Raw genomic sequence first — 24,011 nt, 5'->3', positions numbered from 1 at the left:
AAAAGCATGCAGGATAAAAGAGTCCTGGACACTGGCTTGTATTTGCTAACATCATTTTATTAACAATATCATTACTAATCACGAGACTGAGTGGAGCCTCTTAATCCTGTCCAGCACTGCTCTGTGCACTGGAAACCAGACTCTGAGGGAAGGGAGGAGGAGAAGGAGGGGTCTTTGGTCCCATGTTTGGGGGGATGGCTACACGTGGCAGGACTTGAAGAGATGACGGAAGGCACTTCTAGTTTGAGAGCTGACCCAAGTGCACAGCGACAGGCAAACTCAGAGCTGCACAGCAAGAAACACTCAGTGTGGCAGAGACAAAGAGAACGGTAATCACAGTACAGTGTGTGCCAGCGTTCTGGAGGAGATCAGACAAAGACAAAAACAAAAAGGTGTCGTGCCAGAAAGATGTTTTGTGTGTGACAATGCATTATGTCCTTGCCGCTGTGAATGGGTGTGGTACGTTATTGTTCAAAAGCTAGAGAACTGCAATTAAAAGTGACCTTTATTATCTGAGACCTCACAGCTCGTGTTTGAGGAGGTTGCTATGCTCTTATTCAACACACACTTAGAAGTAATACATTTCCAGCCCCACACCAGTATTTAATTAGACACTCATCCCTGCCCTACATACGAGTCAGGGTGTGGCTCAGGGAGGATTGGAACAGGGGGCGTCTCTATACATGCATAATCTTCTTTACCTGTCTGACCTGTCTTTTTGATAGATTTGGTAAATCTTCTGGATAAACTCAATGTACATAACTGAATTGTTTCCAATCAATTCTGCAACTGTAAATGGTCAATGTGCACCCTTTAAAATTTCATATGAAAAGTTTACATAATTAGGAATTACTGTTACACGATCCCATACCAACCAATCAAATTCCACTCCTCTATTAGATCATATTAAACAGGATTTTGCACACTGGTTAGCTCTACCGTATTAACTCAGTTAAAATGAATATACTTCCTAAATTATTCTTCTTATTATTTTTTAAACACTAGATAAATTGACTTCATCATTTATATGGAACAAGAAAAATCCTCGTATTCGCAGGTCCTTCCTTCAGAGACCAAAGCATCTGGGTGGTGGGCCTTGCCTAATTTCCACTTTTACTATTGGTCAGCAAATATTCATTGCATTACACAGTGGCTACATGCCCATCTACAGCAGACAGGCCCAGCTTGGCTACCTGTGGAAGCTGCTTCTTGTCAGCCTACTTCCTTACCGTCACAGATATGTTCCTCTCTATCGCTTTCCGATTCCCAGTTTAGCAATAACCCTTTAGTAAAACACTCCCTTCAAATGTGGGGCCCACTTCAGGCAGCCTCTTGGTTTCCAGTCCATATCAATGGGGTCTCCCACTGTTGCTAACCCTCATTTTGTACCCTCTGGGAGTGATCCCTCCTTCCATACCTGGCATAGAAATGGTCTGAAATGTTTGAAAGATCTTTACATTGACAGTAACTTTGCATCCTTTGAGAGTCTTTCACTAAAATATAACAAACCAAGGACGCATTTCTTTTGCTGTTTGCAAATTCAGAATTTTGTGCGTCTATTCTCTCCCACATGCCCCATTGATTCTTCTGCAGTCGAGCACCCTGGCGTTTGCATCACTCTTGGCCCAAAGTCTTATTTTGTTAAATTGGAAGCACATTGCCCCCACCCTTATTTGTTCACTGGGTTAGAGACATTATGCAACTTCTCAAACTGGAGGAAATCAGATATAGTCTCAGTGGGTCTAGTGACAAGTTTCATGCTGAATGGCAGCCTCTCCCCCCCGATGATGAGAACCTGAAGCTCTCAGCCCTCGCTTAAGCTTTTTAAATGTGCCTTTTTGCATCCAGCAAGCCCCAAATCACCCTTTTTTCTTTTCTGGTATTGTTTGTCTTATTTATTTTCATATGGGGTTGTTTTATTTTTTTGGCAGGTCTGTACAACAGCTGTGTATTTTGTATTGGATTTTTAAAAACAGCTGCTTTTCTCAATTCCTACAGCTTGATTGTATTAGAGCAAAACTGAAGAATCGCCATGGATTGCACTGTTCACTATCTGCAGCTTTTTTTTTGCCATTGTTACTGTCAGATCCACATCAGTACACAGAACAGCTAATTACAGCTTTCTCTTTACTTGACAACCAGAACGTCAAAGCAATTAGACTGTTCTGAGCCTAATCATTTACAAAGTGGCATGCATAATACCTTGTGTTACAATGCTTGTTTTGTTCCCCAGCTTCCAAAAGGTTTCACGCCCTTGTGACCCAATTTCAATCCAAATGGAACTGAACGACAAACCTGAACGGTTTTAAAATCCATTCGTCTGTCGATTAGCTTCCCCGTAGCGCTGAACTTTTACATTTTCAAATCACTGACAGCGCTGCAGTATAGTACAGAGGACCCTTCTCTTACACAGGGCACACACCCTCCTCGCGAGAGCTTTCCTCTGTGCCACCCTGCTTCTTTACAGGCACTCTGTGCAGCACAGACAGCGCTGCAGGACTCCGATAGCAGGGGAGCAGCATGGAACAGAGGGGGCTGTTTTTACTAAATAAGGGGGCAGTGAAAAGGGTACCAAAGATATCAAAAGGGACAACACCTTCAAGAGAATCAATTACTGTTGCCACTCCCTCACAGAACCATACTTTAATGTGCAGACAAAAACACAATCAAGTTAGAGAAATACCCAGCAGAGATAAAAACTGGAATTCAGTGCCGACTATAACCAAGGCACTAAAGTGTGAGAGTGGCTTCACTGGAGACCGGAGAAAAAGAACAGCAAATTCTCCTCCTCCCATTCTGTTAAAGGAAGCAAAAAGTTACAAAGTATTTCTTGAGGCAATTCTAGAAGTTTCGACCTCAATTTGTTACTTGTTTCTGTAAATCACATGTTCTTCCTTTTTTGCAGTTATTTGTAAGCCTGGTCCCTTGCCTTTCATATCTTCATTTATTATGCTTCAGCTGTAGAGTACTATTATTTTTATTATTAATGTATTTGTAAGCAGGAACTGTTGAATAGGAGTCCATTTCAACTCCCCTAACAGTTACGCCAAATCGATCAACACATGTCCGATCTACATTATCTATACCTGAGACTCCATCATGGAGCCACATAATGAAATGAAATCTTAACATTGCTTTTCCTTAAGGATTAATACCATCTACTGTCATGCTTATACAATCTCTCTCTGCAATGAACAGACACAGACAGTCTTTGATCCCAATAATATAAATCATAGCAAACACTTTGAGCCACTCCAGTTTCTAACCAATCTGTACTTGCTAAGACAAATACAAGAAGACCTCAACTAGCTCAAAATACAACATTATTCTTCAGTATAATGTTAAATCAACATCTTAGGACAATATCCTCCTAACAGCTTCAACAGACTGGTACACAGTTCTATACCAACAGGCTGAACTGCTGCAAGGGCACCACCAGGGGGAGCCACAGGGTCTTCACAAAACGCACTCCTCACCAGAACTGAATCTCCAAAATAAATCTACTCTCCCTCTACAGCGAATCCATGCTCACCCAAAACCCCAAACCGTTACCAAGACAATTTCAATAGTGAGTGCAGTGACGGGGTCTGGAGGTGTGTGTGAGATAGAGAGAAAGAGGGCAGAGCTCTGTGTGCAAGGCAAAGAGGAGGTCATTTCATTCCCTGGACTTGAATAAGCTGCCAGCTGTTAAAGGCAGGAATGCGAGGCCAATTAATGCCCCCAACTGGAGTCAAACCAAGACCCACTGGAATGGGTGAGGATATTTTCTGCACGTGTTGGTGCTAGCGAACATCCCTCACTGTTTCTTTAAGAATATCTGAGGTTCTGGATCATTAGACATCCCGGAATCAGTTTACTCCCCTCACACATCTCCATTATAATCTTCTGAATGCAACGCGACACTCAGAAGGTATGGAGGCATTCTCCAGACACTGCAAGAATGAAAGGTCTTGGATACAAATATCCATTGTGTTCTTCTGAAGTAGCATCAAGAGGGTTGTAAAAAATCTAGGAAAGGCAAGTAGACAAAAAAAAAAAAAAAGGTACCAAGGTATATAGATGCAGTTTTAAGTGAATAACTGAAGGTGGAAACATAGCAACACACAAACAAAGCTGAAGGGTGCAATGGGGGACAGGGGTTCAAAAGAAGAAAAAAGGACTTAAAGTGGCACAAGAGCTGTAGATGTAAACTTCCATTTCGGGTTCTTCCATCGCTGGTGTCTCAGGGGCCTGGCGTAGGGCAGTGTGTTCGGGGAGGGCGCTGGGGGAGCCCGTTGGGCTGGTCCTGTCTGGGGCGAGGAGGCGCAGTCCCGTTGGTGGGAGGGGAAGGGTTGGCTGGGCTGGCTGGGCTGGCCGTGCTGGCGGTCCTGGGCTGGGCTTGGCTCTGGTAGCGTAAGTTGGTCCTGTTGTTTCTGTTTCGGTCTTCGTAGCGGCCCTGGTATGACGCCCCGTTCGGCCTTTGACCCCGAGGCTGGTAACCTTGACCTGGCCTTCTATTACCTTGGTAACCCTGAGAGGAAAAAACCAATTAGAAACACTCAAGTCACCCAATCAAAGCAGTCCATTCCTGAACACTTCTAGGCTCTTGTACATGACAGAAGATGTATAAAAATGAAGTGAATATTGTAAGCAGCTCCGATACAAGCCCTTCTTGTCTGCATGTTGGTGTGATGGAGCCACAGAGCTTTGCCTGGCTATTTTGGTGCTTCATTGTGTTAAAGTGAATCTCAAGAGGATTTATTTACAGTAAAACCTGTCAAATCAGGCATCACTGGCAATTACAGTGTGCTGGTTTAAAAAACACTTTGCATGTCAGAGTCTCAGTCAAAGCACTGGCCAGGCAATTCAAGGATGTATACATTTCTCCATTAATAGGATGTAGCAGAACTACAGAACTTGATTAAAACTTGGAAAGAAAATAAATCACATGACTTTGCACACAGTGAGATTTGCATTGCTTTAAGGCAGACAAGACTTACAAATAGTACTGGATTCCAGAATAGACAGGTTCCAGATTGTATAGAGGATCACACCATTCATTTCAATAGGGATTTGACAAGGACAAATCCCATTTGGTTTCTGAATAATACAGAACGTCTGTTTGCAGAGGTGCTGGATTAGACAGGAATTATTTTAATAATTTGTTAATTACTATAGCAGGGATTGGAACAGGTTTCCAGCCATGGTATTTGAAGACATTGATAAAGACCAGTTGAAACTTTGAGTTTATTAAGTTTAGCATTTCTAAACGTAGCCCCAGGGAGGGTTAGTCATGGAGAGGCATCCCCAGGAGATCACACAGACCCAGCCTGGCCAGGGAGCGCTGCGATGCAGCCGGTTCAGTCTCACCTGTCTCTGGGGCTGCGCGGGCGGTCGAGGGCTGCTGCTCGGGGGGCTGTACCCAGAGGCCTGGGGCACAGAGGGAGGGCAATCCAGGGTGCTGGGGGAGGAGACTGAGCTGCAGCGGGAGCGGTTGGAGTACCCGGTCTGGGGGTGGTACACTGAGGGAGAGAAAACACAGGGGTACAGACCAGCTCGCATGGGTACAGAGTTCCTCTGACGGGTCACTTCCTTTACTGAAATGGTCAGCAATTGTTTAATGAGAGGTGCAGCTATAACTTTAAAAACAATCACATTTAAAAAAAGGTAAAACATAAGAAACCGAGTCGGCTTGTGCCTTCTTCAATGTGGCTGTACACTGAAGGCAGAAGTAGACAAAGCAGCTTTAAATAGATTTAAAAAAAATAAATAAAAGCACACAGAAACTTATTACAGAACTTTAGAGAGGCGTGCAAGTACAGGTGACATTTTTAAAAAGCGATCACAGACATCAAAATGTGTTGCATAGATGTTATGCTAAGTCTGTGCCCTGGTATTCATACTGGACGTCACACACACAATCTTTTAATGACGTGCACGAGCTTTTGGCTAAGCTAGAAAGCAGAAGGACACAGCCAGCTTGGCCAGCAGTGTCCCCGCAGTACCTTGTCCGAATGTCATGATGCTTTTCTTAGCTGGTTCCAGTTCGTAGGTGAACTTGACAGCCTTCCCCAGGTCTTCATCATACTTCCGCTCGCTAACAAAGTGCTGCAAGGAAAGAGGAACCGCGTCAGTGTTCCAGCTGGACCCTGCATTACCCAAACAGACAGCGGCACAGCAGGCATTGCTGTGACAGGAAGTACCAGATACAGAGTGCTAGGAATGTATTTAAAAAAAAAAAAAAGTTCCGAAACTACAAAGCCTACTTTTGTTAAATAACTTCACCAAGCGGATTACGAAACATTCCCGGCAAAACATATCCAGTGTTCTTTCTAATAACACGTACAGGTCAACGTGTGTTTCTTCCGATTACTCCTGTACTGCACAGCTAGTATTGCATGAACCATGACAGATTTAAACGCTAACTTTGAGATCGCATCATTCCATAATCCACCAAAACGTGCAAAGCAACGAGCATGCCAGCGTATTGGTGATTAAAATGGTCACATGTTGTGATCCAAGTCAGCCTTAAAACACATGCAAATACAGTCTGACGTATCTGCAGGTCACATTCTGTGCGGGTATTCATTCTCCAAGATGAACACTACAATATTAATTTCAGGGGTTAATCCTGGTTTTCAATTCCTTTAAAATCAATTCCCTTTTAATCCGTTCCAACACATCGCTGATCAAAATTCCAAACAGCAGCATTCTGTTAAAATGAGCTTCCCACAGTGGCAACAAATCAGTTGTACTGAAGTCACTGTTTGTCAGTCAATTAAACTGGCTTCAAATGAAAGCAGTAGAACAATCATTGCCTCTAAAACATCATTTCTTTCAATGGAATTTGAAATTGATTTTTAAAAGGGAATTGGAATTCATTAAAACATGAAATGACCCCAGCTCTGCTGCCATCACCTTTAACTCAAGGCCCTTATTGTTAGTTAGAAAATGTATAATTATACTTCTTATTTTGAAGGTCTTTATTATTTCAGTAAAAGATTTCTCTTGTGCTTCAATTTGCAATGTTTGGGTCTGTTAACACAGAAACATGCAAGAATCCAGTAGTTCTGCAATTCTATAGTTTTGGCAGAGAAATAACGCATGTAGTAACAAGATGACAAGGAAGGCAGACTACTGAAAAAGACATTATTTTTGATTCCCAAAAAAACACCTTTAGACCCAGTGCAGGACTCTGAAACTCTGAAACCAACAACATGTGCTCCCTCCAGCCCAGGGCAGGCTTGAAGCATAGGGACTGAACTGCTCCCTCACCCTCTAAGAGAAAGGGTGCTCCTTCCAGTCCAGGGCAGGCTTGAGGCATGGAGACTGAGCTGCTCCCTCACTCCCAATAGAAATGCTGCTCCAGTGTATAACACAGTCCCACACAGGGAGAGTCCTGCAGGCTCCTCCACTGTCCTACCTTTATATCTGCCCGGAGCTCACTCAGCTGCTCCTCAGACATGACCACGGCCTGCTCACTCAGTCTCCTCAGCACCTCCGCCTTCTTCTGACGGCTGTCCAGGATCGCCACTGAAACAGAGACACAGGGTCAACCCCCGATGCTCCTTCACAGTGGACGTGACCGCATGTGCAGCGGAAACTGTCAATCTCATTCGAATAAAAAAAATCTGCATTCTGTTCATTCCATGGGGAAAACAAACAAATAGTTGTCAATAAAATAATTCAGGTTACAATGACGCACTTTGCTCAACAATTTGTAATATTTGAGGAGAGCACAGGGTGTGTGTGCGTGCGTGTGTGTTTGGTAACTATGCATCAAGCCCCGGTCACACCTGGAATGATAAAGATAACCATAAATGGTTTATGAAGCGGTCACACCAGAATGAAAAAGGGCTCAGATATATTACAGAGCAAATGCCAATCAGCTCTCTGGTACACGCCCACATATTTCCAGCAAAATGAGGGACAGTGATGAGGAACATTGAGAAATACTGCTGTTGTATTAGCTCAACAGAAGGCGTAGGACACTGAGAAGGCGAGTGTGGGTACACAGAATGCTACAGAGCAGGGAAGAGTTAGGGGAATGCCACACGCTCGCTGGAATAGTCAAGTGCTGAAAATTACACCGTGGGTATTGCCTCAAGGAAGTATGCACGGTCGCCTTGGAAACAACCACTTCCTATTAAAAGTAAAACATAATACAAAAACATGGTATGTGTCACTAATTACACCTTACTGAATAGGACGATATAAACAATACTCCATACATTATGTATATATTTTTACTAATTATTTAAAGCAAAAAAAGCAACTATAATATGCAGACTGACGTGTCTTTATGGAGCATATAAGATCATACGTCGTGCTTGTGCTATAGTTATACATTAATGGCTGTATCAAATAACTTTAACACAATAAAAACTAAAAAGTGGAACAGTGGAGGGCAGTGTTCTCTGTAGTAAATCATTGCAATGCCTGAATTTACTGTTTATAATAATATATAAAATAACACCAGGTAGGTGATGATGTCACATTTAATACAGCCCTGACTGGCCAGGAACATTCATCGTTATTGTAGCAGGAAAAAAAAAAAAAGGCTCAAAGCAATCGAAACGATAGCTATCGTTGTTTATAATGATCGTTATCATTCCAGGTGTGACCTGGGCTTCACTCCAGCAGGACTCCTGAACCCATGCACACTGGGGTGGAGGCTCTCGGTCATGTATGTTACCCATAAGACATTGAAAAAAAGACTTTGTCAAAACATTTGTCATTGACTTTTGAGTATTTCTGAAGCGATTCCTTTCATGTATGCAGATTAGAGAGGCACTCTGCAGGCAGGACTCATTCCGAATGCTTTTAGAACAGGGAGCTGCTAGCGCGTGCCAAGTTTAAATGATTCACCAGATGAGACACCCATTCCAAATGCAGAAATCACCACAATCTGCATTCCGGGTGTTTTTTTTTTTTTTTTTTTTGGAACTACTACTAACAAAAAGAGCTCCCATTGATTCCAGCTTCAAAAAGTATTATGTATGTGTTTAAATTGGCTACTTTAATGCTCATTAAAAAGGCATGGGACAATGGGATTGGTAAATGTATGGCTGTGTTTGTTCTGAGATATGGAGAACAAGGATTTACACAGAGCAAGAAAAATTAGAGGTGGGCTGGACTGAAGTCTTTAAAAAGCAGTGGCGAGGGTTTGTCGATTGGAAATGAAGTGGAGACCGATTTAGTACAGAGGGCAGGAGGCGCTTCACACAGAGTGCGGAGGGGATGGAATGGGTTGCAAAGGCATGTAGAAAATCATTGGGATGACATTTTAGAACAGTATTCATTTATATAATTTTAAAAAAAAACCTCAAAAGCAGTTTTAAAATACAAGTTGCTACTAGGTCGACTATTTTTACCTTGACTCTGGCAAATAGATAGTTGTTCTACCCCTACATCAAAATGCCACATTACTTGAGCAGGTATAGATGTATTATTAGCCACGGTGCCGGTAAACTGATTCCAGCACACACACACACACAGGAGAGCGAGCGCGGCTCTCCGTGGGACTCCACTCTCTCGCAGTGTGCCGAGAGGGGGCTGGAATTCCCCTCAGGCCCCAGCAAGGCTATGACGGAATGCAGAGCTCTGGGATTATTTCCGCATAAAGACAGCATTCACAGAGAGACACCCGAGAAGGGAAGCAGCTTTCACAGACAATCAAGCCCAGAGAACAACTCCCAGCTCTCCAGGGGACGGGACATGCAAAGTTGGTTTCTAGGGCAAAAACTTAATCAGTTTGTAGCAGGGAGCTGTAGCAACACAGACGCCGCTCCAGAACCACAGTGAAAACCCACACAAACACAGCTCCAGAACCACAGTGAAAACAGTCACAAGGATTCTTTTTTTCCACCTTAAAGTAAATAAGAAAAAAAACAGAACTGTCAAAACATTTCTCATTGAACTGATTAAGCTTATTTTAGTATTTCTAAACCTGTAATACAGCAGACAAGCTGAGCTCTGCTGGAAGAGTGGAGGCGTGGTTATACTCACTGGCTTCTGCTTTGACTTTGTCCATTTCTGCCAACAAGGCAACCTCCCGGTCCATCAAGCTGATAAGAAACAAAAGGGAAGTTAGAGCCGTGGAAACTACAGCACTGATAAAACCACACCACTTACCCAACAACCAAGCTGCTGTTACTGTGAGGCCCCTTTAAAATAACATGTTCTTCAGACAAGCAAACTGGCTACATTCCTCATCTGAAAATAATCAATCAGTGTGAAGATTGTATTTGGCAAGAACAGATCTTAGTCCAGACACGGACGAGCGATTGGAGTGTTAAAACACACTTGCTGGGCCTCGAAGCAATGTGCTCTAGTGGAGGTTAGACTTGAAACTAAATCCACTTCAGTCCAGTTGCTAAACAAAGTCTTGTTTTAAACATTGTGATGTTTGATGACTTTCCAGCAATACAGGATCGTGCAGTTTTAATTGAGCGTGCTTGGAATCCGAGCCACAGCTCAGCACTGAGTTGCTTAAACCGAGCAAACAATCTGTACTCTCCCAACCCCTGCTTCTGCTATCAGTTCTCCAAACACTAAAAAAAATAAATAAATAAATGCAAATCACAATGAAGTCAGTAACATCCACCCACCTCCAGAGCTGTGAATTCAAGCGATCAGCAAGATGAAAAAGTTGATGAGCACGACGATTATCAACAGCAAGTACAGCACAGTATTAAAGAATGACGACAACTTGAGAAGCAGGTAGAGATCTATGCAAACACATTGAAAGCGTGACACACAGACAGATGGATGAACAGACAGACAGCCCCTCTGCAGAACCCTAATCCCTGACATTATCAATAACTTGAATACCAAAGTTTGACAACTGGAGAAGCGGTTCTCCAGATATAGGGAGACATCTGTGAAATGTGAGCTCTGTACAGCCGCCTCCATATCCAGCGGGGAAACAGAGGTGACCTTATAATGGGATCAGCAGTAATGCAGGACTTCAATTGTGAGGTGACCTTTTCACTGTACAAGCACAGCCGATTGCACTGCAATCAAGGGAAGAATTTAACCAAAAAAAAAAAAAAAAATAGGTTCTTGTACAATAAACACCCTCCCTTTCAATTAGGATACAATCTGAAGCTCCATTTAAGAGATCTTGTACAGCTCCTGGCAGACAGAGTCGTACAGTATCCTTGACCCCTTTTTATAGCTGTTTAACAGAAACCTGGACTTGGGTCTTTAAACTCACAGCATATTGGCACATACTGGCTTGTTATTCAAAGTGCAGTCTAGCCCAGCACAGCTGTAGCCTGGGCACCAAGTCCCGGGTTTTCTTGATGTCTGAAGTACACAGTGAATCCAGCAGGCACTTCAGCATTTGAAAGCACTAGAGCTTGGTGTGCAGTAGTGCAGATTTGTAGGGTCAGGTGTTGGGACTCGGTCATGCTTTGTTATTTTGTTTGTATTAGGGACAGGCCTTGCAAGCAGTCAACCCAGGCAGTCAAAACAACTAAAAAAAACACAAGCAGCAAAATAAACAAGTACGTCAGTGACATCCACCCCCTGCCATGCTGCAAATTCAAAATCAGAGCCATCAGTGTGAGGAAAAAGCGGACCACAACGTATATGCACAGAACAGCATAGAATCTGAAATTGCAATAGTTAGTATTGGTATTTAAGACCGACGTCTAAATGAGATGCGAGTATCATGGTAAAGTACATTAAAAAATGACCAATTCACAGTATGTGGAATAAGATCTAAAAGTGTGTCATACAGACAGAGACACCTCCATACATCCCCACAATCTGACTATTCATTCATTTAGAATATAATACAGAAATAAGTAACTCACAAAAACAGCAGGGCCAAAGAGACCCAAGTGAAAGCACACTCCTGCAGGAGGCACGGTCTGCAAGGCACTTATTTCACTTTCCGGTCGCAATCGTTTTACTGCCTTCTTAGATTTACAATAAAAAACCACCACTGAATATATATATATATATATATATATATATAAAACCATACACTGCTTCAAACACTCTGAAGTAAAACATTTAGGCTAATGCTTCAGCTGTGTGCCTGCTTGACGTCTTCCAAGTTTGCATAAACAAAATACTAAATCAGAAACAGAAGACACTTGACTCCAGCCCAGGAGCTGCAGTTATGCATTCCACTCAGAATTACAGCATTAAAACACTTCTATCACATGCTACTTTATAACTACAAGAGTTATAAAACTGGAAGCAAAGAAACTATGCACATACAATTCCTATTTAAAAACATACAAAATAAATCACTTGCTTTATGGCTTTATTGCTTTATGGTACTGTAAAGCAAGTGATTTTGCATGCAGATTAGGTAGTAGAGCACAGTGCATTAACACAGCAATACATCTATAAGAGAAGTGTTTAATGTTACCACTTCATGCATCTATGTCCAGTGTCACAATGTGTTGAGATACTGTATGCAAGAGTAGTTCCCCAACCCCAGTCCTGGGGACCCCCTGGGTCTGCTGCTTTTCATTCCAACTGAGCTCTCAATTACTTAACCAGACCCTTCATTGAACTGATAAATTTGCCTAAATTAGAGCTTTCTAAATTATATTCCCCTCAAACAGTAGCAGAGTTCAGGTCATTTAAAAAATGTTATAGCCAACTTGAAATATGCAACTGTTCAAAGCGGAAAACAATTAAGGTCTAATTTAGCAAATGATCAGTTCAGTCTGATTCAGTAACTGAGAGCTCAGTTGGAATGAAAACCAGCAGACACACGGGGTCCCCAGGACCGGATTGGGAAGCCCTGGTATAGAAAACACGCAAGGGGCATGAGAACGGTCCACATTCCCTCGATCATGAGGTGTATGTTAATGTGAGAACACTTCTACACATCCGGCTGCCTCGCCCTGTCTCTCCTGACTGGCATGAGGTGAGAAACGACAACGTACCAGCTCTGCAGCTCAGCAAAGGTTTGCTTCATCTTCTTGATGGAACAGTCCATCTCCTCCTTCACCACCACGCGATAGCGAGTGAGAGAGGCCGTGCAGCGCTGCAGGTCCTTCACAGACTTGTCGATGTTGGAAGCTGGGAATCAAACACACAGAGTAACATTGACACACAGAATAGGAGTGTGCTGTACTAATACACAACCACCAGAGGGCACTTCTAGTGGCGTGTACCAGCTTTCAGCAGCCTATTGGGGATGTTTATAATGTTCATACGACACAGGACCGCAAAACGCCAAGAAATTACTACACTGCAAAAAAAGTCTACCCAAGGTGCGCCGGTAGGAAACACATCACAATGACCATGTCTTGTGACCATCCAAGGCAACAGCATGTAGAAATGAAGGCCATCTTCATTAGTTTTATAAAACAAGTTGTTCCCACGATACTCATGTTATGAGCGTGTCATTAAATTTGAGCCAGTTTCTTAAAAGGACATGGAAACAAACAGACATCATTTTGATATAATCCCTAGCTATTACTGTTTAGTTTGGAATGGGGTGTATGTTTACACTTGCATCAAAACCACAGTGAAAGATGCTATTTCAGTGCAAAGACCCCACGCAATATTCGTAAATATTGAGCATCTTCAGCCCAAGATGAAGACTTTGACAAATGAAAATATAAACAACTGTTTATGAGAATGATATTTATTTCTGTGATAGTTTTGTGCTGACCAGCTGATTTCATTCATTCACCCCGAGAATGGCTAGAATACAGAGGCAGAACGTATCCTTGAAGTGCTTTTAAATAGACAAAACAGTCGTGCAGTTTGTCCATCATTGCTATGGCAGAAGCTTGTATTGAGTTGCTTGAAGATTTAACAAGCAGACCACATATATAAAGGGTTTTGCAGTAAAGACTTCAATAGCACAGCCAATCAAGCACTAGTACTGTGCTCTACATTGTATAGTATAGGGTGCTGTAGGATACAAGCCACTATCAACCCTATCAGTGTCTTTGCTGGCTGACCTTGACTGGGTGTAAAGCTTGTATCTTAAACACCCTATACACTAATGAGATATTATATATATTATATATCTACACATATAATCACACACTGCTGTGCAAGTCTACAGAACGTAATTTCAAGTATACACTTCAAATTTTTTTTTAAAAAGTGATGGATTAGATACTACACCACTTCATATTAGCTGCTCATGTACAGTTTATTTTGAAGACTCTGATCAATGTGAATTAAAGATTGCTAAAATGACAAGCTTGGTTTCTTCTCGCCCAAACTAAGCTGTATTAATAAGTCAAAGTTGTTAGAATCGTGGTAAACACTAGTAAATTGTTGTTACTCATAACAGATATATATATTGTAACTCCTGAATGTCTAAGACTTTTGCACAGCAGTGTATTTTTTTTTTATATATATATATATATATGATATGAATCGTAATGCAATCCAATGAAAGATGGTTGTATCGCATCAGTATCAGGGTCTGCTATATATTTCAGTAGTTTCAGAAGGCTGCACTGTATGTCTCTGGTCCGCCGGCACTCACCCAGTTTCTTGTTGGCTGCGCTGGCGAGCGAAGAGTCCTCAGGGAGGAGCAGTGAGAGTGCGGGGGAGGGCTGGGAGCTGCAGCTGGTCCGGGGGTGCGGTTTACTGGAGCTCCTCTGGTTCTGGTGAACCCGGGACGCATGGGGCTGCTGAGGGGGCTGGCTGGGCTGGCTCTGGAGCTCAACTCTGGGTTTGCCGTCTTCAAAATCAGCAAATGAAAGAGAGAAGATAGGTAAAAGGAGTTTACTTCCTGTCCCACACTTAGACCCAGTCATTCCACGTTGATAGCAATGCTTTTCTCTTTTACCCTCCAACAGGTTTCTGGCAAAGGACTGCCAAGGACAAAACGACACAACAGTCCTGTCACTCCTGATTGAGTTGTACGGCTTTCCTAGGAAAATCATTTGTTTCAGGGTACCGTTATATTTGAGCTGTGGTGCTCATTCAAATAATTTGTAATAAGAGGAGATTACCTATTCAGCGATACCAAGATACTTAAGTAAGGGGTCGTCCGAGTGAGGAATATTTGTTGTTTTTATAAATGTGTGTTTTAACATATATAATTGAATATACAGGTTGTCCCATGAATCAGGCATCACAGACAATGTTATATATTCTGCCCGTTAGGATGTTCTAAATGATCTGAATTCGTTCCTCTTTGCCGAAAGACATTTCACACCTGAAAGAGCCCGCCGGTATCAACTTATACCAATGATGCCTAACTTCAGTGACACCGTGTCACTTCCTGTGCTGTAGGTCTCAGTCTAACCCACAGCAAACTTAATGGAACAGGCACCTAGTCCACTGCTGGTTGCCAACACACCATCAATATTCAGTCCTTATTCAATCCCAGTGCAGTTTAAACTCAAGCTCTAAGACTATAACAGAGTGAGGGGAATAATCCTTGTTCTGCAATCTCAATTTCACCAACGCTGAAGGAGGAAGAAATGAGAAAAGGGAGAGTAAAAAACACTCAGCAAGCTTTCATGACAGCAGAGCCAGGGGACTGCGACAGCCTGGGGATCTAGAGAAGACCCGGCGAAACGATGCGGTGCTGCTCCTGCTCATCCTGCTTATCCAGACAAAACTGGCCTCTTGCCCCATTCCTCCTTCCCAAGTCTGAATCCCCTTGTCCCCTGCCTCCCTCTCACCTGTAGTGTCTGGCAACTCTGGTGTAGCTGACTCAGAGTCCTCAAGGTCCCGTGCGTCCACAGACACACAGTCCAGCTGCTCGCTCAGAGAGTCCACCGACTCCCCGTCGTTCAATGAGTCGTTGACATGGTAACCGTTCACCCGGTCTGTCTCCGAGGCGGAATGGCACGGCTGCCCGTTGAGCGCCTGTCCCGGCTCAGTCTGCCCCTCCACACACTCTGCAGCTGGCTTGGGTTTGGGCTTCTTCTTCTTGGGCTGAAACAAGAGAGAGGAGGCAGCGTCACTGCAGGAGGAATATGAGAGAGAGAGAGAGAGAGAGAGAGAGAGAGAGAGAGAGAGAGAGAGAGAGAGAGAGAGAGATCCCTGCGGGAGGAACGAGAGAGAGAGGAGGCGTCACTGCAGGAATAGCCAAGGCTTTGAACAATATCCGGTGACGCTTCAGAATAATGGCTGGAACTTGCTGTGGGTTTCATTGAAACAGCTGGTATTCCCATGGCGTTCTGCATTGAATTGATTGAGTATGTAGCTACTTTTGTTTTTACAACAAGCGTTGAAAGATCTAGCATCTAATAGTTATGTTCGATGGTCCTGAGCGAATATATATTTTTACCGGCTCTCATTTTGGAATCGATCTTGCATTCACTCCAATTCGGAAATCGTAAAAGAAACTTCAATTCAAATGACAAACGTTTCAGCTAGAAGTCTTTCAATGTCTGCAAGTAAGAGTTCCAGTCAAAATCTCTGTCATTGAATTTTAGTTTATTTTAGTATACCGAGCATCAAAAGAAACTTAGTACTATTATAGCATTTATTAAAAAAAAATATATAAAATGATGGACATTGACGAAATGAGTGACTGTGACTGAAGCATATGCACTTAATCACCTAATTAATGAGACAGTTGATTGGACACTAGATATGGAGTGAAAAATCAGAGAAAAAAAAAAAAAAAATCAATGCCTGTCAAGAGCGGCTCCTTTGTGCAATCGGCATGTTGGAAGCTGGGTTAGGGCAGCGTGCTGTGGCTCACCGTCTTGGGTGCTCACAGCCAGCAATTTCAAACCTGGCGAGACGGTATAACCAGACACTCTGTCAATGACAGGTCACGAACTGGGAGACCAAGAGTCACAACACCTGACCAAGATCGACAGATCATTTTGCAGCCTCTTCGTGATGTCAATTGTTAAAATCGGCACAACAAAGTCACTGCACCTGCTCTAAAACAGAGTTTGTCGATCACATCTAGTGAATATAAAAGTGAAGTTTCTTATGATGCTCAGTATATTTCTAAATTCATCACTACCGAGTGTTTAATAAGAATGGATGATTCATTCAAATTAAGTAACATTTGAAACTTTGACGAAAACATTTGATTCCATAGACTTGTGTTAAATGTGGTTTCTTTACGATTTTTTTGTGTAAAAACATCTTCATTTGAACTTGCATCAAACAGCATGAACTGCACACATACTGAATCTAAAGAAAGCAAGCAAAAGAACAAGCATACATTGAACAGCAGGACTCGTCTCTGGGATGTTAACACCCTGCTTTCAAGGACGTCTTCCAAGGGCAGCAAGCCTGCATTCACACAAGAGTCAGGCGATAACACACTGCATACTTAAACATCCACACGATCACAATTCAGATCGATTCTCACCATGAAGATGCTACACTTGTAATACGTGCTTCATCTTAATCAATTACCATTGCAGCAACGTTGCTCCAAGCTCTGTGCTGGACGCTATACTGTACTCTAGTGACGTCAATTAATTTCCCCTTGGATTTCAGCATGCATGTTCCTATTTTGAAACGTACCTTCTTTTTGCCAGTTACATTCCACTCTTTCAAGATATCCGCTGCACTACCTGTTTGGGTGGAAAACAGACATTTATTGACAAGCCGTGAAACAGGCCTGGCCTGACTTTGAACTCGATCTGAAGGTTACAGGCCTGGCATCCCCTCTGAGTGTAGAGAAGCTGCAGCACACACACTGACAGTATGGATAAGATCAAAGAGGATTTTTATTTATAAATTAAAAGTCGTGTCATCATGTGTAGTTTTTTATAATTTCCCTGCCACCACAGCTCAGGACGTCCTCCGACACTCAAGCCAACACCCCGGAGCTCCACAGCGGATGTCTGTAAGCTACCGGCCCGTGGAGGACAAAGTCCAGCCCACCAGGTGTCTGCTTTGAGCTCCCCAGGCACCTGACCAGTAGGGTCCGGTGTAGCACAGTCCCAGATTGCCTGCCTAACCCGCAGGAGCACCAAAGCTCCCTGTGGAATCCGCAGTGAAGACCAGCAATTTAGATCACAATACACTACTGTACTCCAATACTAATGCAAATATGGACTACATCCAAAAATCAGGTTCATTTATGCAATGGGATACACAATGACAGCTTAAACCAGGGGTGTCTTCTGGCTTTCATTCCACCCGAGCTCTCAATTACTTAATTGGTCTAATTGTATTTGATTAACTGGACACATTTAACACTTCTCTACAGGCCTCAATGTTTCACAGGTAGTGTACCTTGAATCAAGTGCATTTTTAAAACCATCAGCTGTAAAAGACCTTGAAAAATATGAAATATGTCAAATTCAACAACTGATTAGATCAGTTATGTTAATCGAGAGCTTAAGTTGGAATGAAAACCAGAAGACCCTGCGGCCCTTGAGGATGAAGTTTGACACCCTTGGCTTAGTTAAAATTAAACACATTACAGTAAAATCATTTATTATCTATTAGGTCAATGCTTCAAAGTTGCTGCTTTACGGGGAATAAGAGCTGTGGAATTTAAATCTGACATTGCCACATGCTGTGCAAAGTTAAAACCAAAACTATTTTTGCAACATTAAAACATTTAAAATGTAAACTTCCCCAAACCCTAATGACCCTTTCAGACACTGATCAACACTTTACACTACAAGTCAGCACTATTTAAGTTCCTATCTACAGTGCCACGCTATACAAGGTTAACATGCAATTTAAAAAGAAACTTTTTCATCCCCCCCTGCTGGGAATGAAATCCTGTGAAAGGGATACAGTGGAGGCTTCTGTCTTTTTTACATTTTCCATATATCATCTGGATAACCACTTCTCCAACTGATGAAACTTGCATAGTACTGTCTACATACTCTTGATATTGCAACTCTCATAATACGGATAGGATAGCTCTACTTTGCAGATACAGCCCAATACTTTATGCAAGTTCCACTGTTTGGTGTGTGCAACACATACATATATACACATATACATTTTTTTATATTTATATATATATATATATATATATATATATATATATATATATATTATTATTAGAGCCACCACAAGATCCTAAATTTAAATTCCAGCTCAGTCACCGCGTCGACTGTCGGGCAGGAAGGCGGGGGGGGGGGGGGCGTGCTTGACTTCCTTGTGCATCAGACGGGGTGGAAGTGTTGGTTGAACTTGTTTCTACATGGCTTATCAGTGTGGAGACCCTCAGCAGAGTCAGAACACTGCACTACCCTGCGTGATCACTGGGGCTCCAATCCACCTCAAGACTGACGGATTGATTCTGCAGCCCTCTACAATGGCAGAGCATACTAATGAGTGGATCTCCATTCTTGTGGATGTGAATGGAGGCAGGATGGTCCGGACTGCCAAGCAGTGATAACAGCTGCAACACATTCACCCGAGGCACTGGATCCTGTATTTTAGGAGCTTTTTATATCGTCACCCTAAACAGAGTCAAAATTGACTTGGTCCTGGCCTAATGTAGTTAGTTACACCACACATGGGCTTTATGGAACTATATGTATTTGTGTGAAAAATAAATAAATAAATAAATAAATAATAATAAACAACTAGAAAAATGCAACCATGCCAAACTGTTAAAGTGTGGTTTATTTATAGTCTTGAAGCATTATTCTCTTTCACAAAAATACAAATTGGACTTGTATAACCCTTCGTGCTGTAGCCGCTATAGTAATTACTGCATTTTGCAAGTTATTACCTACTTGGTCCTTCAAAACCATATTCAAATGTTACTTAACATCTGTACAACATATGAGAGAACTGAAACATTTTCTGTAGTCAAAAACATCCAGTCAGACTTGGGAAGCGTTTGCTTTAGACAATATTTGTGTCCGTGGTTGAGGACCACATTTAATGTTTCCTTTAGAAGTTCTCTAATTTAGGATGTCCAATTACACTCCCTCACCACAACAACTCCACGACAGCGCAGGAATGTCAAAGGTCAGCGGGCGTCCTCCGATCCCACGGCCAAGACAATCGCCTCTTTGCACCCAGGAGCTCGAGAGCACATGTCGGTGAACTACGGGCCTCAGGAAGCCAGTACTGCAGGTGTCCAGTTCAGCTCACTGGGATCCTAAAGTTTCAGACTTGTTAAGGTTTTGGGATCAATTAGCTACTGGGAACCAGACGAGCCTCGATGGGGTTGAATACCTTCCTCTCAATTTTCCATCTGAAAGATGGTCGTCATGATCTAGATTCAGACACCCCCACCAACTTGTACCAAGCCTACACCAAGTTTCATCACAAAGTGCATGCAGCTGAATTGCAGAAGCAGTGCAGGCAGCCTCACTGTATCCCTGTTGCCGGGAGAGTCACAGGGGTAATAAAAAGGGAATTACCGTCCACAAAGGCCTGCACAGCTCGGTCCACACTGTTGTCGTGATGCTGCAGCACCAGAACAATCTCATTGTTGCTTCTGTTGGGCACGACCGCTCTCACAGCACTGATCTGAAACACAGGCAGTTTGGAGCTCACTGCAAAGTCATGATATTAATCAAGGACTTGTATATAGTCTAGATTTAGTTTGAATTACCCGTAATAAATCATAGTTTCTGACAGTCCACATTTGAGACCTATATGAACGACTGGAAGTGCACAACGAGTTAGATTTAGGGAATTACTGGGGCAGCTAAAATCACTTTAATAAACACCCAGATCACTTCTTGCCCCGCGCTTTACCTTTTCCTTCATTTTCTCAAAGCTTCCTCCTTGAGACATCACCATTTTGGACTGGGTGTCAAAAACCACTCCCGTAGGATCTAGGGAAGAAAAGAAGAAAAAATAAATACTGTGTTTGCATGGTCAGCATACAATTCGATTACAGCACTCATGGAAAGTATTAAATCGCACCAAAATTTCCTGATTAAACCCAATAAAAACAACTTCATATACTCTGGTACCTTGTACTTAGACACCGTCATATTGCACCGTCCCCTGGGAAAGATGTTTGCATACTTAAGATTTCATTGAAAATGAATTAAGGACCACGTTAATCACGTGACAATGACCTGCTTAGTTAGATCATCTCCAGTGACAGACCGAGAGCACAGTTTTAATATACTGAGCCTCTCCTGGCTACAGATAAACAGCCAAACAAGTTCCTTGGCTTTTTCAGCAGCTTACTGAAAAAGGTTACAAGCTCAAGAAATAGGTACACTCTAAAACGCAAGCCTACCAGACTAGAGGGAGGAAGGAGTCGCTATACTGCCATCTAGCAAGAGCCACAGGCAGTACATCGCACTGCAAAGTTCAAAATGCACACACACTGTAGGTATCTGCTGAGAGACATCCAACAAGCAAGCATAAAATCAAACAAACAGTCTCTTCAAGTTCTTCCTCATTAGCTCCGTGAAGCACAGGCGATATTTTAAATCATACGCGACCTCTGGTTACCGTGTCGCCTTGCCAGAGTCCATCAAAACACTCGCTCTCAGCAGGAACAACACTAGTCTGAACAATAACGGAGCTTTTAAAATACCACACCGCTACAGGGGATCCCTTCACTCGGGGTTCATGTCATTCCAAAGGGATGCAAATCCTTTACATCTAGAAACATCTACATACCCAGATTGTTTATTCAAGTTACCCGGTGCAGACACACCAATGTTTTATTAAGAGAATGAAGTATAAGGTATAACATTATGCATGGCCATGCATTTAATACACAGAGAGACCAGCTGTGCTGCAGTACCTGCAGGGAAGTGTTTTTAATGACATTGGTCCTGTTGTAGGCATGTTGCAGGTCTAGTTTATGGACAGTGACAATAAAAGACATGAATATGAAGCACTATTTTATTTATATATAGACACACATACCGGCATTCAGCTGACTATACATCGGGCTTGAAGTTTGGTTTTTATATTTGATCACATGACGTCACTTTGAAAACTTTGAGCCTATTCAGTTTACTAAATTAAACTCAGAAAAAGCTGTTAATTACAAAACAACGTCACTTGCTTTTTTCACCTTCATATCTTGACCGAGCCAGATTCTGTTTTGCCTCATTTTTATTTCAAACATGAACGTGACAAATTGTGTTAATTGCTCATCGCTGATCCGAATTGCATTTCATTCTTGCCATCACCTAGTTTATAGCTGTGCTTTTGTTATTTTCACTCATTTAACAGAGTTGTCACGACAGATTTTCTTTAGCATACAATACCCAGTGTACGGAGTGTGGACTGATTTTAAAAGTCCAGCATTTAAAATCTCCTTGATTTATAGCAAAGAAAAAAAAAATCTTAAACCTTTAAAATTAGTAGTTCTCTTTATTAGGATGCAAAGACAGCTTAACAACTACTAATTCACATTTAAAAAGGTGAAGTAGAGATTTGGAAAATAAAAAACAAAATGTTCAAGCCCCAACTATACTAAACCATATTCTGGAGCAGGTTACAAGATGAAGGTACACAAGGGCGTACAGACACACTGCGGGGTTAATCTGTGTACCTGCATGTGCAGATCCTGGAGTGACGTGGCACCGCAGCTCTCTGTGGTTCCACCCAGCATTAACAGATATACTGCACGCAATACAGCACCTGTTATTCAAAGTGCGCTGTTTGCATTGCAGATAAGCTCCGTCACACTCCGTCAGCTGACTGCAAATGAAGCCTGACCAGCTGAGACAGAAAGCAGAGTGAACAATGTACCCGAGGGAATTTCAGAGCAGATAGGGGCGTACGGAACGCTAATCAGAACAATACGGACATCTTCGGTTAAACACCAGTAAAAACCACCTGGAGTAAAAGATGGAAAAAAATAACAGGAAAGGATGTGGGATATGCAACAGTCAAAACACAGGCATCATCAAAACTGGGAGCCTTATCAAATCACGTTGGATATTTACAGCATTGATAAACATGTGTCCACCTAGCAACACCCACAACTGTACTGTCTGTGCGGACAGATTTAAAAAAAAAAAATGTAATTCAGCATCTTCTGGAATTCCTCAGTTGATGGTTCTCCTAGAAGCCTAGTTTATAGGACTCTCCCATGACTTAAAGAATTCAGCAATCAATGCATAATTTCATGAGATACCGGGGTCTATTTCAATGACCTAAACTGTGGCCTCCATGGGGTGATTTACAGCCCTACGTGACAGTGGGTATTTCATCCATAGCGATGGAACACATCGTGGAGCGTGTACAGATACTAGCTGTGTCTCTAGTGTTAAACATGCTAAATGCAGTAAAATGAGGGTAATCTGGTTACTACGTTTGAGGTCGGTATAAAGATCCGCCACGGTTTAGATCCTTAAAATAGACCCCAGAGTTTAACAGCACAGCCAGCTGTTCACTTAAAATAAATAAATAAACCCGCAGTATGTAGAATATCTTCTTATAACAAATGTCCTTGTCGAGGGTGCTTCTGCATTGAAGGTACAGCCTTAACTAGACCAGATCTGGTCTTTTTTCTGCTGCATCATTTCATACTTTGAGCGAGTCGTGCAATTGCAGCGGGTTGCACTGCGTCAGTGTCTTGCTTAAGATTCTGCTAGTTCACATTTCGAAAGACCTGTTTATGGGTTTGGATGGACTTTGCACCCAGGATGAAGGAGCCTTCTACTCTTACTCTCTCCACTGCCAGGGTCTATTGAGGGGGGCACAGACACAACTATTCTTACACAGTCTGGTGACTCACAGGAGCGCCGAGTAAGCCAGTTCACCCCATTTTTTTTAATTTTCAGTTTTGGTGAATTTAATGGTCTTAAAGTGATGTAAGAGCACTTGCTGCTGTTAGGACTGGCCCTGGTACAGCAGACTCCAGGAGAGGTTCCCCCTCCAGCTCTGCAAATCAATCCAGACTTGAACTTGCCCTGCCTGCCGCCCAGTCCTCTGCCCTCAAGTGTCACAAACTAGCATTCACAGCAGACCTGGGCTCAATCACAACTGCAATTCAGCGATTCAGAACTCATTGCAATTACAATGTAACTGAACCTCTGAACACCTGTGTAAACTGTAATTCTACCATATAAAAATCAATCAATTGCAGTTCACTTATGCATGTCTCATACGATCATTAATCTTGTATTTAACCATTTTTTAAAAGACCCTATTTTTTTTTTAATGAAAAATAAAGTTATATGTTTCTATATTTATGC

The 24,011-nt window shown here is 42.4% G+C and overlaps 1 protein-coding gene across 1 annotated transcript in view; it reads right to left on the bottom strand.

The window, feature by feature from the left end:
* Positions 1 to 4,047: 4,047 nt before the first annotated feature.
* Positions 4,048 to 24,011, bottom strand: part of LOC117966967 (spermatogenesis-associated serine-rich protein 2-like) — a 30,702-nt gene continuing 10,738 nt past the window's right edge. Inside the window, exons 3-13 of the mRNA XM_059011742.1 lie at positions 20,590 to 20,669; positions 20,250 to 20,358; positions 17,428 to 17,477; positions 15,612 to 15,867; positions 14,462 to 14,659; positions 12,894 to 13,029; positions 9,988 to 10,046; positions 7,403 to 7,512; positions 5,985 to 6,087; positions 5,350 to 5,501; positions 4,048 to 4,510 (exon numbers count right to left, since the gene is read on the bottom strand). Of these exons, the coding sequence (XP_058867725.1) occupies positions 4,223 to 4,510; positions 5,350 to 5,501; positions 5,985 to 6,087; positions 7,403 to 7,512; positions 9,988 to 10,046; positions 12,894 to 13,029; positions 14,462 to 14,659; positions 15,612 to 15,867; positions 17,428 to 17,477; positions 20,250 to 20,358; positions 20,590 to 20,669 (1,541 nt within the window). The 3' untranslated portion in view covers positions 4,048 to 4,222. The remainder of the gene's footprint in view (positions 4,511 to 5,349; positions 5,502 to 5,984; positions 6,088 to 7,402; positions 7,513 to 9,987; positions 10,047 to 12,893; positions 13,030 to 14,461; positions 14,660 to 15,611; positions 15,868 to 17,427; positions 17,478 to 20,249; positions 20,359 to 20,589; positions 20,670 to 24,011) is intronic.

This window comes from Acipenser ruthenus, chromosome 42 (assembly GCF_902713425.1).
Source record: "Acipenser ruthenus chromosome 42, fAciRut3.2 maternal haplotype, whole genome shotgun sequence".
NCBI lineage: Eukaryota > Metazoa > Chordata > Actinopteri > Acipenseriformes > Acipenseridae > Acipenser > Acipenser ruthenus.
Note: the sequence above shows the minus strand (reverse complement) of the source record. Positions and strands in the feature narration are given on the sequence as shown.